Source organism: Enoplosus armatus, chromosome 10, assembly GCF_043641665.1.
Source record: "Enoplosus armatus isolate fEnoArm2 chromosome 10, fEnoArm2.hap1, whole genome shotgun sequence".
Taxonomy (NCBI): domain Eukaryota; kingdom Metazoa; phylum Chordata; class Actinopteri; order Centrarchiformes; family Enoplosidae; genus Enoplosus; species Enoplosus armatus.
Genome location: NC_092189.1, coordinates 11,016,934 through 11,032,625, shown reverse-complemented (window position 1 = coordinate 11,032,625; position 15,692 = coordinate 11,016,934). Strand labels below are relative to the sequence as shown.

Here is a 15,692-nt window from a genome sequence, read left to right as displayed (position 1 = left end):
ATACAGTAGAAGGAATAGTCGAAGTAATCATCAGTCAAATCACTGTCTGTGACATAAGTGTGGTTGTTCCTATTTACTATCCATACATAACAGTCATCTTGGGTCGCACTTCCAAAAGTTCAGGTTTTAAACTTCAGACTGTCTTCTATTCCTAACATTGATAACTGATCTTTAGTATACTATGTCTGTGTGGTTTGACACAGGTAATGTGGGCAATCTGAGCATTTTATTTATTTAACAAAGCATATAAAACATTTATATCATGAACTATACAAACATACATTAAGTCATAAGCTTGGAAAAATATGTCAGATGGATGTCACTTTCAGTCCATCTGTAAGGATATCAAAAATCCAAATGTATTCAAATACACTGATTTGTTTCAAACATGTCTAAAGTTGCAATCACAGGTGGACGTGCTGTCCTGTAACCAACACACATCTGCTCATTCATCCAAAGTCACACCGTAAAATGTCTTCAGCTACGTTCATACAGAGGTTCACATTGATTATCAAATGCTGCAAGTAGAGTTTAAATGACAGTCTAAACTATGCCTGTATACTGCACATACTTTAATAATAATGCAGATAACGTAGATGATGATCAGACATGTTGACGACAGAAGGGTTTAAGGCTAAATATAAACTGACAGGCAAAATATTTTTTGATTAAACTTTCATGGTCGGATTTCTTGTAGGTTGGAGTGTTGAGGAACAGAAGGAAAATGTACTTATTATGTATTTTAATGTAAATATGGCTTCTTGAGGCTTTAATTCAAAGTAATGTAACATAGCTAAGTGTTTATGACCCATACAGAAATACACATAAGCATTTGCAAGAGACATTAGTGTTTACGATGTTCCCTTAGTAAAAGCATGTAAATTATTTTTCTCACACAAGATGTCAGGAATCACTTTGATTCCGAAATGAGTTTTACAAAAAGCAGATAAATGTGGTTCAGTAATGCATTTCTTTCTGCAGTGTTACATACATGATTAAAAAAGCTGTGGCTGGGCTACAGGGCTGCTGCCTCTAGGTGGCGTAACATTCACATGTAATATACTGTACAGAGGGGCACAGCAGGGAAACCAGTGTTAGTTATCGTAGAATAATACTTCAAAAGGTTGATCTTAGGTTGATATTGTGTCGCTCAGTGGTGCTGGGACGCACTGGACAATAACCTGTTGGAGATAAGGAGGTGGTACAGGTTAGAGAGGAGGACAACAACAAGAAGGCAATAAAATGACGACTAACACACAGCTGATGAATAACATTATTCATCACGTCATCTGGAATCTTGGTGTGTTTGTCTCATTAAGTTATTGTTTGGATTTATCTTTGTTATTTCTATGGTTTCAGGCAGCTCTTGGGTTGTTCTAAGGTCCCAGGTATGATCATGATTTTATAATTACATTTCTGTTTAATTCTGATTTTACATACTTTGTGTTATCTGTCTTATGTTGTTTGCTGCCTATCTTGGTAGAGATTTTTAATCTCAATGAGGCTTTTTTTTGGTTAATTAGAAAAAACATTACAATAAAAATTGTGGATTTGGAGTCAGGAATGCTTTTAGTGAAGATAAGATTATATGGAGGAACTTGTGATTCACGGTAGCATTGCTGTGTGAGAGAGGCTATACTTTTCAAACTGTCAACCATACCTGCGGGTCAGAAGATAAATCTGAGGGCCTGCGAGACGACTAACAACATAGGGAAGCAGCTTTTATGCTCCCAAGATTATATGATTGAAAAAAACCCCCATATATTTTATAAATACACATAGGATAACGTGGTCATAACCCACAGAAATCTGCGGGGTAACAAATACACATTGACAATAGACATTTTAAGTTTGGGAATCACTGGTCTAGAGGACTTTGTAAACGTCATACACAAGATTTTTCTACATTCATTTTGTTTTACCTTTCATGTTATTGATGGTGATTTTCACTAATTCTTTGCACATTGTTGTCGGCTGTCTTTCATGCTTAAAAATATCTCACTCCAACGGGTTAAGTTTGAACTATGAATTTCTAATCGCAGTGGGAAAGGCCTGTTTGAGAGGAAGCAACAATGAAAAAGGTTTTACCTGAGTTTGTGTGGATCCCAGAGCTAAACGTGCGATGACACACAAGAAGATGAGAAGCACGGACACACACAGAGAGGAAGTGAACAATATGACTTCAATGGCAAAAACCTGCAACCAAAGCAAGAGGAGAGAAGAAATTTTTATACACTGACAATGTACATGCCCTTCATTAAGTCTAATAAATATATGCTGCAACTCACCATTCTGTATAATGCCCAGTCCCCCCCCAAAAATCCGTACACATGGAAGCCATAAATGACAAGGCTGTAAATCCTGTAGAAAAAAGACACCACGATTCCCAAGAGGGAAACCACATACATGGCCAAACACACCGTCACCTGGGAAAGATAAGTTAAACAAGATTAGGTGAGTTATTGACAAAGAACGACTGAGGGTAACTAAACAAAGTTAAACACTAAAACTACAACATATAATCACAATATACCCACCATCTTCTTGGATGGATGTACCTCAGTGTAGATAGACAGGTTTCCACAGACAAGGAACTTAAATAACAAAAAAGAAAATGATTATCACATCATTTTCCTCAATCACTCAAAGTGTATTTTGCTTGCAAGCATGTGACTTATCCAGCCTTGGCCACATGTCATGTCTATCATCATGGCAGCTGGAGAAGTTATCATAGCTCCTCTCTACTATAGTGGAAAATTTGAAGTAGTTATTTATACGGATTCAGAATTAACTAATTGGACTTGAGCAATAGTTTGACATTTTGGGAAATATGCTTATTTGTGCTCTTTTTTTTTGCAGAGAGTTAGATGAGCAAATCGATACCACTCTCATGTCTGTGTGGTAAATATGAGGCTACAGCCAACAGCCTTATCTATTAACTTAGTTTAGCATAAAGACTGGAAACAGGTGGAAACAGAAAACATAACAAAATCCACCCTCCAGCACCTCTAAAGCTCACTCAACATGCTGTATCTCGTACAAAAACCAAGTACGTAAATGACAATTGAAAGTTTTTATGTGCTGGGATTATTTCTTTGCTGGGAGCAGTTGCCAGGCAACCAGTGGAGACTCCAGGAAGTTACTGCTCCCATGCAGCCAAGTAATGGGTAACCAAGTAACCCCTGTAATACAATAAATTGACAATTTTACACTTAAGTTTTTAAGTTTCTAGTTAAACAAACGTGATACAGCATGTTAATAAGTGAGCTTTAGAGGTACTGCTGTTGATTTGGTTACCTTTAGAGAGAACCAGGCCAGCTGTTTCCCCCTGTTTCCAGTCTTTATGCTAAGCTAAGCTGCTGGCTGCAGCTCCTTATTTACCATACAAACAAACAGAGAGTGGTATTGATTTTTTCATCTAACTTTCGGCATGAAAGCGAATAAGCATGTGTCCCAAAATGTATAATTCCTTAAAGTTTTGAAACCCAGCTTTCAGGGGTTTTGAGGAGCCAGCCAGATGCTATGTACCAGAGCTCCCTGCCAGAAGGGAATGTAGATTTGACCAGAAGAGTGGGCATCTTCACTGGCCAGCTGAAATCCCATCAGGAGCTCTGCACAGCCAAAGATCGCAATGACAATCTGGGAGGAAGAAGAGGAAGGATGGATTTAAGTATCTGCAGTGGAGTAGCAGCTATTATTTGTGCAGGCATCTTTTTTTATACACAAATTCACTACTTGTGGCCCTGGATTGTTTGATGCATTACCCCAAGACTTTTGGGCTCTCTCTGGATGAAGCGATGAAGAGGCTTGCTGGACATCAGCACCTTGTGGTCTGCCTCCTGATTCCCATCCTTCCCTGATGTTCTCTCTCTAGGTGTTGACTCAGTGCCCTCCATCACCAGCAAACTATACACTGTGTTTGGTTGTGGGAGAGGAGAACAAGAATTAATCGAACCAGACATGTACTCTCCCCTAAACTCACACATTGTATTTTGAAAGTCTTCTACGCAGACTCAGAGATACAGAATAGTTGTGGTGCAGCAGAGTAAGTTCAGATACTTGCTGCATGCAAGACTGTAAAGGCAGTCGCCAAGAATGCAGTGATATATATAAAAAGATGAAGTTACCTACCTTGGTTTAGTTTTTCATGAAGAGAAGCAGAGTGAATGATAATGGGAAGCGAGTTGTGTGGGTGGGAAGAGGAAGTGTGGAAATTTGAGACTGTTCTATTTTTTTTTTCATTAAGGGGAGGAGCTGAACACTTGTTTTGCAAGTTACAGGCTGAGGCTGTTCCTCAGAAAGATATTCACTGTCACCAAGGGGATATCCAGGGATAGGAAGAACATCACCACAAAGCACAACAATGTCAAGTGTTTATATGAAAACAGTTACATGGGGTGAAAATCATCTCTACTGAAAAGAATTGGTGCTCTGCGGGTTTAATAAAAAACAACTGAAATTTAAAATGCCTTATTTGTTTCTAAAAGGTGACTGTTTTTTACTGTACTTTTTTCTTGATTAAGGACAATTTGTCCCACCACTGGCTTGATTAAAATGTTTATTTACTGTATATAAAGAATACGATAAGTAGATTTGAACTATGAATGTATACATTCTCTCAGGTTAAAGCTTCCTTTGTGCTGGTGATGTCAACAATCTCAGTGTTTGCAGGTGAGTGTGGACAGAAGTGGGGCTGCAATTTAAGATTGTTTTCATCATCTGTTAATCTGATCATTATTTTCTGAACAAGTAGATTATAATGATCAATTATCAAGATATTCATTTTTCTGTTGATTGATTTAATAGATTAATAGGCCAATCACTATAGCTCTAGGCAGAAGTCATAAGTTATATGTTGTGTGTGGAGCCCAGGAAGAGTAGCTGCTACTAATGGGGATACAAATAAAGAATGAATAAAATCCAGGACTTTGATCATTCTATTCTGATGTTATAAATATATTATGTCTTATAAATATATTAGAATTTATTCATTAAACCAAAGAAAATAAAACTAAGACGATATCTATTAATTCATAATTTATTTGATGAATGTACAGTCATTAATGACATTGCATTATTGGCTCAAAATACATGATACTTCTAAAATCCGTCCTTATCACAAAAATATCACCCTGATTGTAGATATTTACAGTCATACACACATAAACCCATCCTCTGCATGTACGTTTCAGTTTCAGATGAGAGACTTCGATGAGAAAAAACACATCAGACTTCTTCGGTCTCTCGAGTGATGGTGGCACAATATGCAACAGAAAAACATGTCAGAGGTGAGTGTAAGAACAGAGGTACTTCGTCACAAGTATTATAAAAATATTTCATCTTTACATATATTAAAATAGAATTCATAACAACAGTGAAGATGGTAAACATCAAAATACCAGTAGATTATATTCAAAAGGTATTAAAAATGACAACATTGTACAGACTGCAAAAAGTAAACAAGATCTGTATTCTCAGGTGTGTCTTCATGGTATCAGTAACACACTGTACCCCACAGGTGTTTGATGCCTTCCTGTTGGTTCAGGAACAAGGGGTGTTGTCCACCTGCAACACAACAAATGATATCAGTCATTTTTAAAATTCTGAATTAGTACAAAATCAACAAACAAAACAAACCATACCAGTCTTACCAAGCACAAGGATGAGTAGGACAGTAGGTGGTGCTCTAGGAGATGTGTTGCTCTTCGTCTAATCTTTCCTTCACTGTTGTACTGAATGGCTTCTAACAGTGAAAGCCCACCTTGCCTCACAAACTCCTCTGCCACCTAAAGGAAAGGAATAACTCTGGTAAAAGCTGCTACAACTACAGTAGCTTGACAAAAGCTAATTCTGTGGTTTTCAAAGGATTCACTAATTTACCTGTGGATCACTAACTATCAGCATGAACAGGACATCCATACTCAGTGTCACCATCTCTTGGTCGGCCATTTTAAGTGTGGCACAGAGTGCAGACAGCAATCCAAGATGGGCCAGCTGGACGCAGAACTCCTTTTTCTTGTGGGCAATATTTGCTAGAACCCTCAGGATCTGAGGATAATAAGAAGGTGCACACCAGTGAGATGGAGTGTAACATAGTAGGGGGTGTGAGAAATGAAGAACTCTACCTTATTCCAAAGATAAGAATAGCAGAACAAATTGTTTATCATCAAGTGCTACAACGACAGTGAATAATCTATGACAGCAATGATATCAAAGTTTGGCTCTCGCTTGCACAGACCATGGTATTGATGCCTTGAGAGAAAAGGAGGAGCTGGATCAGTCCAGGGACCAAGTTGAGAGTCAGCAGAGCAGAGCAGAAAGCACTGGAGTAAGCTGTAGCAGGTAGAGGTGGAAAATGCATCGGAACAAACATTATTACAAACACCTAATACATATATCAATCCTCAGATGTAAAGTCTCAATTCATAGTACAGAAGGAAAAGCCCCCCGCCACCTCCACTATTTCATGTGTCCACAACAGATCTTCTGTTGCAAAATTGTTGTTGTTTTCATAAACTGTAAAATGAACATACATCTTGTACCAGATATGCAGTATTTCACAGTAACATCTTTGGTAAACCAGTTACAACTTGATACCCTAAATACTGACAAGTGTGTAACACAGAAGGATTTCTAACATAAGACAGTACATAAAACAGAATTAACACAATTTAAAGACTGAAATCTGTGCAGTGTGTGTTTGAGATTCAGCAGAGATCAAGTGTGACTGTAACAGACTGTTCAAACCTGTGAGGTTGTTGAGGACCCAGGCACTCTCTCTGGCCAAGCCTGGCTGAGTCCGCAGGTAGGACTGAAGAAATGCACACAGAGCAGCCATGATGCGAACGTCACCCACCTGAGTGCTCAGGTCTTCCACTGGGCAGGAGGACAAAAGGTTTCCGACGCATCTCAGCAGAGGACAGATGAGCTAGAGAGGAAGAACACATGCCAGCTAAAATACCATACTGCTTATTGTGCAGTCAACCTAATGATTAATAATGGTGTGTACACATGGTGGCTGAATTTTCTGAGCATGGTTTATCATGAAAATCAATGACTACTTTATTTTAATTAATCACTGTGAATATTTTCTCACCTTCATTTACTTATATGTCAAAGTAAATCATATCTACCATAATGAGGTAATATAGTTGCAAGCTTGTTTTGAAAACTCTCTTTTACAACCTGTGTAATGCAAGAAACAACCAAAAATACAGATTAAGTCTTACAGCTTTAATTTTCCAGGGCATTTAAAAAAATAATTCTGATAACATGGCTGATGAATGTGACGCTTTTCAGCATCTGACTCTGAGATCTCAGATGTTGAAGCATCCTTGAATGCACCAACAAAGAACTGCATGCAACTGCTCTATTATGCAACATAAATAAACGCATAAATAAAAGCTGTAATTGTACCCTATCTCAAGCATGTTTCAAGTCTCTGCAAATTGATTTTCATTCCATGCTGACATGGTCTGAAACCAATGAAATACCGTATTTGATCCAATAATTTCCTTACCAGCTCCATTCCCTCTTCTTTGTTTCCTTCAGCCACAGCGCCACCTAGTGACACTAAAAGGGAACTGCACTGCAACAGGGCCCCATGAGCTAACAGCACTCTGTTATCCTCGATGCTTTGGAGAGAGAAAAGGGTCATCATTATTACAGTAAATAAATAAAATGAACACTGATTGTGGAGCAATTACATATAATGACAACTGACATATATAACAGAATGTTAAGCTCTCACCTGCATGCGAGGTAGTGCAGACACCACGCACACTCAATGGCTGGTGCCAGGACAAACTTTGGGTCAGGAGTCAGGAATGATAACAAGTGTGAAGGTAAACTGGAGGCCAACACCATCCTGCAGACACAGAGGAAGACTATTGTACAACTGACAACAGTGTTTAATGTGGGCAATGCCTCACAAGAGAAATGATTTTAACACTTCATGAGACCACAGCAATGTAGAGAATGGAGAGATGAACTTGTGTGTCTTTAGAGTGCTTACGGGACTGTTTTCTCTGCTGCATCTTTGGCCTGGAGAAGCTGAGAGAGGGTGAATCCCACAGCTTCCACCACCGCAAGGTTATGTCTCTGGTTCTGGATACACACACAGAAACATCAAAAGAGAAATGTTAACATTACTACATTTAACCTTGTGTGGCACCAGTTCAGGGGGGAATTTGACTTTGATTCAGTTTCTAATGAATAGAGTAATGACTCTTGAAAGTTTACCTCTATACAGTTGGTCAGAGCTGGTATGATTCCCTGGGCCAGGAGTTTCTCTTTTACATCACTGTCTGGGCATAAATTACCTAATGTGTAGAGACACAGCTCCTGTGTACACATACAGAAACACACACACGGAAAGTCAAAAATCTCCTGCATAATTAGGTGATACTATTACACACTGCTTGGTAAGAGTGGGTCCTCACAGTGAACTTGGTGCTCTGGCCAGACAGGTAGGTGAGTAGGTAGGGGGTGGCAGGCAGACAGGCTGGCGCCACGTTGGTGTGGGGAGAGTGAGACAGCTCATGAAGACACCGACCAGCCTGCAGACGACACGTAGCATTAGAGCCAGTGAGGAGACCAACCAGAAGATGCATACTATTCTCCTGCCTAGAGAGAAGACAGATGTATACACAGACATGACACATGAGATACAAATGTCAATAACGTCACTTAAACTGATTTGATGTGGCGACAAATGTTACCACCATACTTGATGAAGGTGAGCTGTGCTGATGGGTCACGCAGAGCCGTAGTCAAGGCTTTCAGGTGGGCATCCCTCTCCGGCCCGCTGTGTTGAAGTTTGTGGAACAAACTGACCACGTCCTGGGGAAACGTGGAGCAGATTCAGATGGCAAGTTTTACATGACCTAGCAAAACATCATTTATCACAGCACCTGTCTCACCTGTTCTCCCGAGTTAGTGTCCATTGTGACCTCTTGCTGGTCCTCATCTTCATTCAGCAGGTGTCTCTTGCTCACAAGCTGTCTGTCTCTGCGGGCTTGTCTCAGTGCTATAGGAATTAACACAAATATCCCATCACCTTCTGCTCCAGCCTGCTGAGAGTAGCCTATCATACCTAGCTGTTCAGTGTAAAGATGCCCTACAAGCTAGCAAGATATCAACTTCTATCTATCAATCATTAGATTGTTTATTCTATATCAAGAATTAATTGAAAGAAAAGTTACCAACTGTCATACATAAATGTGAAGCTAATTTCATTCTTATTGGTTGAAATCTCTATCTAGTTAGCTAGCTATACAGGAACCTCTGAGTAAAACGTATTATTTATGGGCGTCCTGTTGGATGGGGTTAACAAACGTAACAGTTGTGATATGTTCGTATGTCAGAGCTAGCTAACGTATGCTGGGGGGCTTTCACAAACGTAACGAGCGTTAAGGTAGTTAGGTTAGTTAAATTATTTGACGTTAAATCTATGAAACAACGTTAGTTTCGCTATAACGTTAAATCTAGATCATAAACATTAGCGTTAGGTGAACTTTCCATGTCGCCGCTTTAAACGACCCAGTTATGTTGGCTTGTTAGCATAACTAAGTTAACCGTTGGGTTGATTAATGTTACACACTAACGTTGCAAGTAAACACATCATATTTTAACATGAAAACACACCTTTCTCGTGCTCTCGCTTCTTTAACTTGAGCTCCTCCAAGCTGTCGCCTTGTCGACCAGCTTTGTGGCGAACTTTGTTTAACCTCCACATTTGGTTGTTTTGAGGTCAATAAACTTGCAGTAAAAACAGTTAAACGTTGATTGATTGTTTCATGGTGGAAGACGTTCTTCTTCGGTGTATTTAGTCTGACCTCAGTCAGCTACTGCAGCGCCATCTAGAGGACAAACCCGGCAGAGACTTGCGAACATACTGTACAGCAACACTTCAGGTAGGCGCAGAGGATTGTAAAAAAAAAACCTTTTAATTTGTTTAAAAAGTATAATGTACAATGCATGTATGAAAGCTTTAACAAACATTTAAAACTTTAAAAAACATGTTTTTCACAAATAGGAATTTAACGCAATGCCAAAATAGGCTGCATTTTACATACTCACATACATACATTTTGAATAAATATAAAAGTGGTAAAAAAAAAAGTCTGATGTATTCTTTTTTTTTTCTCCCCAAGAGCTGAGTTAGTAGGTGTATATTGAGAACAAATTAAGATGGGACTATCATGGGAAACATTCCTGAGACTGAGATGATGTGTTTAAGAGAGAAATGTCTCTGTTCAATCAATGACTGAATTTCACTTTGAAAAGAAGTGAAAGGGATCATCCATTCCACGAAACAATCACTTATAAATCCCTTTTATACTCCTACTATTGCCATTAAAATGGCTAAAACAGCTGTGGCACAGTATTCCACACTTTGTCACACGTAAAACAAATGGAACAAGATTTTTTTTAAAAGTACCAAAATAAAAAAGTCATTTTCTCTTTACAGTTTTAAGTGATCATTCTAACCATTACAATATGATTGGAAATCAGATAGAAAGGATGTGTTGTCTTCATCCTTTGGTTTTACAGGGATGAAGAATCAAACATCTTCATGACTTGGAGCTCTTGGAGGATTTCTTTTTCTGTGAAGAATTACAGAATAATTAATAAACTTAAAAAGAGATGTGAGCAACTGAAGAATTATCCATGTTAACATGTTATGTACCTTTTTGTGGGTGTCACTTGGGGGTGTTTGGAGGGTTTGTGTTGCTACGGCGTCTTGGACAGAAACTGCAGGAGTTTCTGGGACCTCAGCTGATTTCAACTTGCTCTTCTCTGAGAGAATGACAAATGATACAGTGAATACAAACTCACAAGAACAACACAACTGCATTTTGCTATGATTGGTGTGAGTGAGCTACTCACTTTTCTTCTTCTCTGTTGGAGGGTTTGGTGTCTCAGGGTTGGGTGGGGGTAGTGGCTCTGAGTCAACTGACTCATTTTTCAATGAGTCCCTTTTCTTTTTCTTCTTCACTTCAGTCATCTGCTCTGGCTTTTCCGCTCCGTCACTGCTCTCTGATCTCTTTGTCGTAGTTATGTTTTCTTCAACTACCTTCATCTCCTCTTCATGATCAGCTTTGTCCTTTTTTTTCTTTTTCTTTACTTCAACTATCTGCTCTGAATTTTCTTCATTGGGATTCTCCTTTTTCATCTTCTTTGCTTTCTTTTTTTTAACCATCTGCTCAGATGTTTCCTCACTATTAGCGGCCTCCTCTTTCTTATTTGCTTTTTCTTCAGATATCTGCTCTGAATTTTCTTTATCTTCAATATTTTTCTCAGCACCATCAGCTGTCTTTTTCTTCTTCTTTGCTTTCTTTTCCACAGCTATCTGCTCTGTATTGTCTTTGTATTCAACTATGTGCTCTGTATTTTCCCCACTACTGGCTGTTTTTTCCTTCTTTGCTTTCTTTTCTTCAAATATCTGCTTGGTATTATTTTTTACTTTTTCACCTACCTGCTCTGAATTTACCTCATTATCAATTGTTTTGTTCTTCTTCTTTACTTTCTTTTCTTCCAGTGTCTGCTCTGAAATTTCCTCACTATCAGCTTTCTCCTTTTTCTTCTTCTTGGCTTTCTTTTCTTGCACTACAGGCTCTGCAATTTCTTCACTATAAACATTCCCATTTTTATTCTTCTCTATTTCTTCTTCAGTCTTCTTTTTCTTTTCCTCTTTACTGTCTTTGTCTTTTCCATCCTTACCAGTCTCATTTGTATTCTCTACCACCTTATCTTCAGTCACCTCCTTTTTCTTCTTCTTCTTCTTGGGCTCAAGTGTCATCTCGTCAGTTTTTTCTTCACTGGGAGTCACAACTTTCCTTTTCTCTTTCTGTGGTGTCTGTTTTGGCGGGGAGAGAGTGGATGTAGCCGCTCTGTCCTCCACAGCGTCCATGTTTTGCCCTTTGTTCAGGGTGGCAGAGGAGGTCAAAGGTGCAGTCTTTTTAGGCGTGCTCCTCTTGGGTTTATCATTCTTTGTTGGTGTTTCCATCATGGCTTTCACCACCACCTTTTCATTCTTTTCAACCTTCTCGTTTTTCTGTTTAACGAGAGTGTCCGTGCTTGCGGGAGGCTTAGTCCGGGGTTTCCTCACTCTCGTTTTTTTGGGTTGTGGTGCAGAGGAGTCCAGAGCATTGATGGTGTCCATCTTGGCTACGTCAGCCTCTGTGGACAGAATAAACACAGTGAAGACATTGAACAAACATGGCTAGGTGGCACAAATGCTTAAAAGAAAACATCAATGGCAGTCACACAGCTACTGTACACAGCTGTTGGTATGAAATCACTGTTTTCCATGGTGAGGTTGTTCATGGGTGGTGCTGTCCTGTCTGGTGGTTGTCTTTCTTCCTTTAGTGAAAGGACCCAGCTCTCCCTGTCTTTTCATCTCCCACCATTTCCTGCATTTTCCAATCCTCTTAACCGTCTCTTTCATTCAGTCTCTTTCCAATGTGAAAACCTCCCCAAAACACTATTTTTTCCTCTTACCTGGAGTCCTATATCTGACTATCTAGGCCACATTGCAAACAGCTTCTTCCTTAAACTTGGAGAAAGACAGTTGGTGGTTGTTATTCAGCACAAAATAACAACAACCACCATCTCCAAAACCTGGACTGATGGAAAACACTCAGGGTAAGAAGAAAATGTAGTTTGTCACATTTCTGGGATTCTCCTCACCTGGTCATCTTTTACATACATGCACATAGATGATACAAATGATGCACACACACTCACACACACCTACCTGTCATCTGCAGGACCAGTTTCTTCCATTTCTCGACATCCAGACTGCTGTCAGAGTCTGAATCATCTCCTCCAGCAGCCACAACCTTAGCTTTTGTTTGAGTCTTTGATTTCTTCGCCTTGACAACATTTTCTTTAGATTTACCTTCACCTTTTTTCCTTTTCGCTGGCACAGACTATCAAAAAAAAGAAAAAAATCGAACAGTCTACTTAGTTAAAGAACGTTCAAGTGTCACATGAAAAAATGAAAACAAAATAAAAAAACTCACCTTCTTTTTTTGTGTCTCTGTTTTTTTCTGTTGTTCCTTCACCTTGGCTGCTGGTGTTGATTTCTGTTGTTTTATTGGTGTCTGTTTTGATATCTGTGTGACTGCGCTCACTGGTTTCTTTTTTTTTGGAGATGCTGCTGCCACTGGTTTAACTGGGGTCTTGGGAAATGACTTTTTACTGGAAGCAGAGGGAGTCTGTAATGTCAAGATGAAGATGGTGAGAAGTGATGTGTGAGTAAAAATGCTGAAAACAACATCAGCTTTGTCATCATTCATGCAGTGTAAAAGGTTTTATTCTCCATGTCACCTGTGGCAGTAGACTCTGACTCAGCTCCTCACTGTCTGAGCTGCTGTCGTCCTCAGCTTGAGTCTGATTGGAGGTGGACGGAGTTTGTTCTGTTGTAGCTGGTGCAGGACATGGTACAGGTGTAAGAAAATAGAAAAAGAAAACTCATGCACAAATGTCTTTTCAAAATCCTACTAACAGAGTTTGTAAGCATAAACAGAGATGTATCTGCAGTGGCTCTGCACAGAATCAGTGAACCTACCTTAAACTTGACTACTCAAAATTCAATACAAGTTTGAGAAGCATTGCATGATATACAGTACATCGCAGAAAGCTCTTAGATAGAAGGGAAAACCCAAGCGGTCCTAAAACAAGTTGGAGGCAAAGTAGGAATGAAAGAGAGACAAGTCTGACGATTCAGAGAACAGGTCCGGAGACTGCGTCAAGTTAGCCGGCCGATCTAATTATCAGGCTATTCGAGAGTTGGACAGTTTCCGTGCAGTGTGTTTTAATTTGTAAGAAAGAAGAAGTCCCTACCCTTAGCTGGAGTCCTTCCTTGTTCTTTAAAATTGGAGTTCTTGGCCGGGTTTGCCTGCCTTTTCTTTTTAGAGTCACTGACAGGAGTAGAAACAATACTTAGCACATACATCATCACTAACAACAAAGTCCAATCAAGCTGTTTGGTTTCTACACAGAACTGAGGAATCATACTCACTTTAACCATGAACTGTAGATGTCCAGTAATGACGCAGATATGTTTGTCTCCCCCTGCAGAAATCAACACATCAAACAAGCAATTTAGTAGGTATAATATATAATAATATGCAGTCTTGATGCTGATAGCCTTACAAGCACAAGAACACTTTTTTATATATCGTTTCCACATGAATCAGATACATCGATCTTTTCAGAGCAGACATGTTGACTTGTCATAGCAGGAAAAGCACATATGAAACTAATCACATTAATGACATCTCCATTCCAGCATTTATTGTAATGCAATGCCGCAATTAATAATGCGTGTTGACGATTAAAAGGCTGTGGAATTGTTTTCCCCTGGTCCCCTGAAATATCTCTGCCTACCAGGTTTCTTCACAGTTTGGGAACTGCTGCACTAAACTACAGTAAGGTTAGATTTAGCTGGGTGTACCTCATTAACTAAACCTATCGGCAAGTCAGTGCATTCATTAAACAATTGTTTTATCTTTTGAAATGTGAAAAGGGATTTTGATTTGAAACAACGCTATGAAACATGGCTGTGTATACACATCTCACACTAACTTTATCTTGAGCTATTTGTAATTTAGATAAACCTTTGTTCAAGTCAAACTTAAGACCCAATCACCAGTGATAATGCTGATCCTGCTAATCCTCACTGATTGACAACATCATCTCAAAAACATGAATATACATAATTAAAAAAGTGGAGAGAAAAAAGACCAGTGGTTTGGAAACTACTTCAGTTTAAACTTAAAGAGTGTCGGTAAGCACACTAATGACACTGTAAATATTCACTTTAGCAACGTTATTCATGACTCATAACTTCTGTATGACGATAGCTGGAGGATAGTTCAACATGTGACCAAAGAGTTTATAGTTTAACGGTACAAGCAGTCTGCTAATGAACAGAATAAGTAGGTATGCCTTTTTAAACTGTGACATTGTTGCTAACTCCAGCGGTTACAGTTACACCTCATAACTATCTGTCTCTGTCTCTGTCACTGTGTGTGTGTGTGTGTGTGTGTGTGTGTGTTGACCTGTGGGCTGTGCCTCTGTAGCTCATCTGCAGCTGAGTGGAAACCATGCTCCTTCAAATGGCGGTGGATGAGCTGGAGCAGCTCGTGCTTTGATGCGTTCAAAGACATGTTCGACACAAGAAGACGCCGACAAATAAACACGGAAAATTAACGACTGAACGTATCTTCATTTTAAAACTGGACACATGCTGCACAGGATCACTGCTACTCCACTAAAACACGCGTGTTAACGTTAGCACGTTGAACTTTGAATTCAGGAAGTGGTTCCGGTTACCGCTGCAGTGCATCATGGGAGCTGTAGTAGCCTGCTTCCGCGAAACAGCATCTAGTCAGCAGTGGCACAGGCTGTCAGTGGTCCATGAAAAGTATTTATCATTCAAATAAAGCCCCCCCCCCCAATGTGCCATTAAGTTATTATGCATGAAAGTCTTTCTGCAGTTAAGTCGGTCTGTCTGTCTGGGTATTGTCCACTCAGCCTGTAGAGTCGTTTCACCTATATTTGCTTTTTTAAGCACAATATCACCGTGGCCCCAGTATTATATCGAGCCATTCAGACAAACCGACAAAGACCCTTTCTCTTTCCATCTCTTTCTTTTCTATCTGCCCGTAACTTTCCTATGA

The 15,692-nt window shown here is 39.4% G+C and overlaps 3 protein-coding genes across 3 annotated transcripts; all 3 read right to left on the bottom strand.

The window, feature by feature from the left end:
* Window positions 1-227: 227 nt before the first annotated feature.
* On the bottom strand, window positions 228-4,200 carry LOC139291508 (membrane-spanning 4-domains subfamily A member 4A-like). Its single transcript, XM_070913557.1, has 7 exons — window positions 4,132-4,200; window positions 3,765-3,913; window positions 3,529-3,639; window positions 2,538-2,594; window positions 2,289-2,426; window positions 2,089-2,196; window positions 228-1,181 (listed from the first exon to the last, which is right to left on the bottom strand). The coding sequence occupies exons 2-7, from the start codon at window positions 3,894-3,896 to the stop codon at window positions 1,131-1,133; spliced, it is 597 nt and encodes a 198-aa protein (XP_070769658.1). The 5' UTR covers window positions 3,897-3,913; window positions 4,132-4,200; the 3' UTR covers window positions 228-1,130.
* Window positions 4,201-5,022: 822 nt separating this feature from the next.
* tmco6 (transmembrane and coiled-coil domains 6) lies at window positions 5,023-9,781 on the bottom strand. The gene is made up of 13 exons (XM_070913502.1): window positions 9,646-9,781; window positions 8,922-9,028; window positions 8,729-8,841; window positions 8,442-8,625; window positions 8,242-8,343; window positions 8,015-8,106; window positions 7,751-7,867; window positions 7,520-7,634; window positions 6,748-6,928; window positions 6,239-6,333; window positions 5,881-6,048; window positions 5,652-5,786; window positions 5,023-5,565 (listed from the first exon to the last, which is right to left on the bottom strand). Exons 1-13 carry the CDS (start codon window positions 9,734-9,736, stop codon window positions 5,542-5,544), a joined length of 1,524 nt encoding a protein of 507 aa, XP_070769603.1. The 5' UTR covers window positions 9,737-9,781; the 3' UTR covers window positions 5,023-5,541.
* A 300-nt stretch (window positions 9,782-10,081) lies between these two features.
* LOC139291699 (uncharacterized protein DDB_G0286299-like) lies at window positions 10,082-15,179 on the bottom strand. Its single transcript, XM_070913804.1, has 9 exons — window positions 15,072-15,179; window positions 14,030-14,082; window positions 13,852-13,928; window positions 13,336-13,433; window positions 13,029-13,223; window positions 12,761-12,935; window positions 10,891-12,183; window positions 10,691-10,800; window positions 10,082-10,607 (listed from the first exon to the last, which is right to left on the bottom strand). Exons 1-9 carry the CDS (start codon window positions 15,177-15,179, stop codon window positions 10,575-10,577), a joined length of 2,142 nt encoding a protein of 713 aa, XP_070769905.1. The 3' UTR covers window positions 10,082-10,574.
* Window positions 15,180-15,692: the final 513 nt, after the last annotated feature.

Bases quoted from the DNA above. Each gene is read 5' to 3' on its own strand.
- LOC139291508 (XM_070913557.1), bottom strand. From the start codon at position 3,896: ATGGAGGGCACTGAGTCAACACCTAGAGAGAGAACATCAGGGAAGGAT. The intron at 3,640-3,764 runs GTAATGCATCAA...TCTTCCTCCCAG, and splicing joins GAGAGCCCAAAAGTCTTGGG to ATTGTCATTGCGATCTTTGG. The intron at 2,427-2,537 runs GTGGGTATATTG...TATCTTTCCCAG, and splicing joins TACATCCATCCAAGAAGATG to GTGACGGTGTGTTTGGCCAT.
- tmco6 (XM_070913502.1), bottom strand. From the start codon at position 9,736: ATGTGGAGGTTAAACAAAGTTCGCCACAAAGCTGGTCGACAAGGCGAC. The intron at 8,344-8,441 runs GTGAGGACCCAC...ATGTGTACACAG, and splicing joins GCCAGAGCACCAAGTTCACT to GAGCTGTGTCTCTACACATT. The intron at 5,566-5,651 runs GTAAGACTGGTA...GTTGTGTTGCAG, and splicing joins CCTACTCATCCTTGTGCTTG to GTGGACAACACCCCTTGTTC.
- LOC139291699 (XM_070913804.1), bottom strand. From the start codon at position 15,179: ATGTCTTTGAACGCATCAAAGCACGAGCTGCTCCAGCTCATCCACCGC. The intron at 14,083-15,071 runs GTCAACACACAC...TGATTTCTGCAG, and splicing joins TACAGAGGCACAGCCCACAG to GGGGAGACAAACATATCTGC. The intron at 10,608-10,690 runs GTACATAACATG...AATTCTTCACAG, and splicing joins CAAGTGACACCCACAAAAAG to AAAAAGAAATCCTCCAAGAG.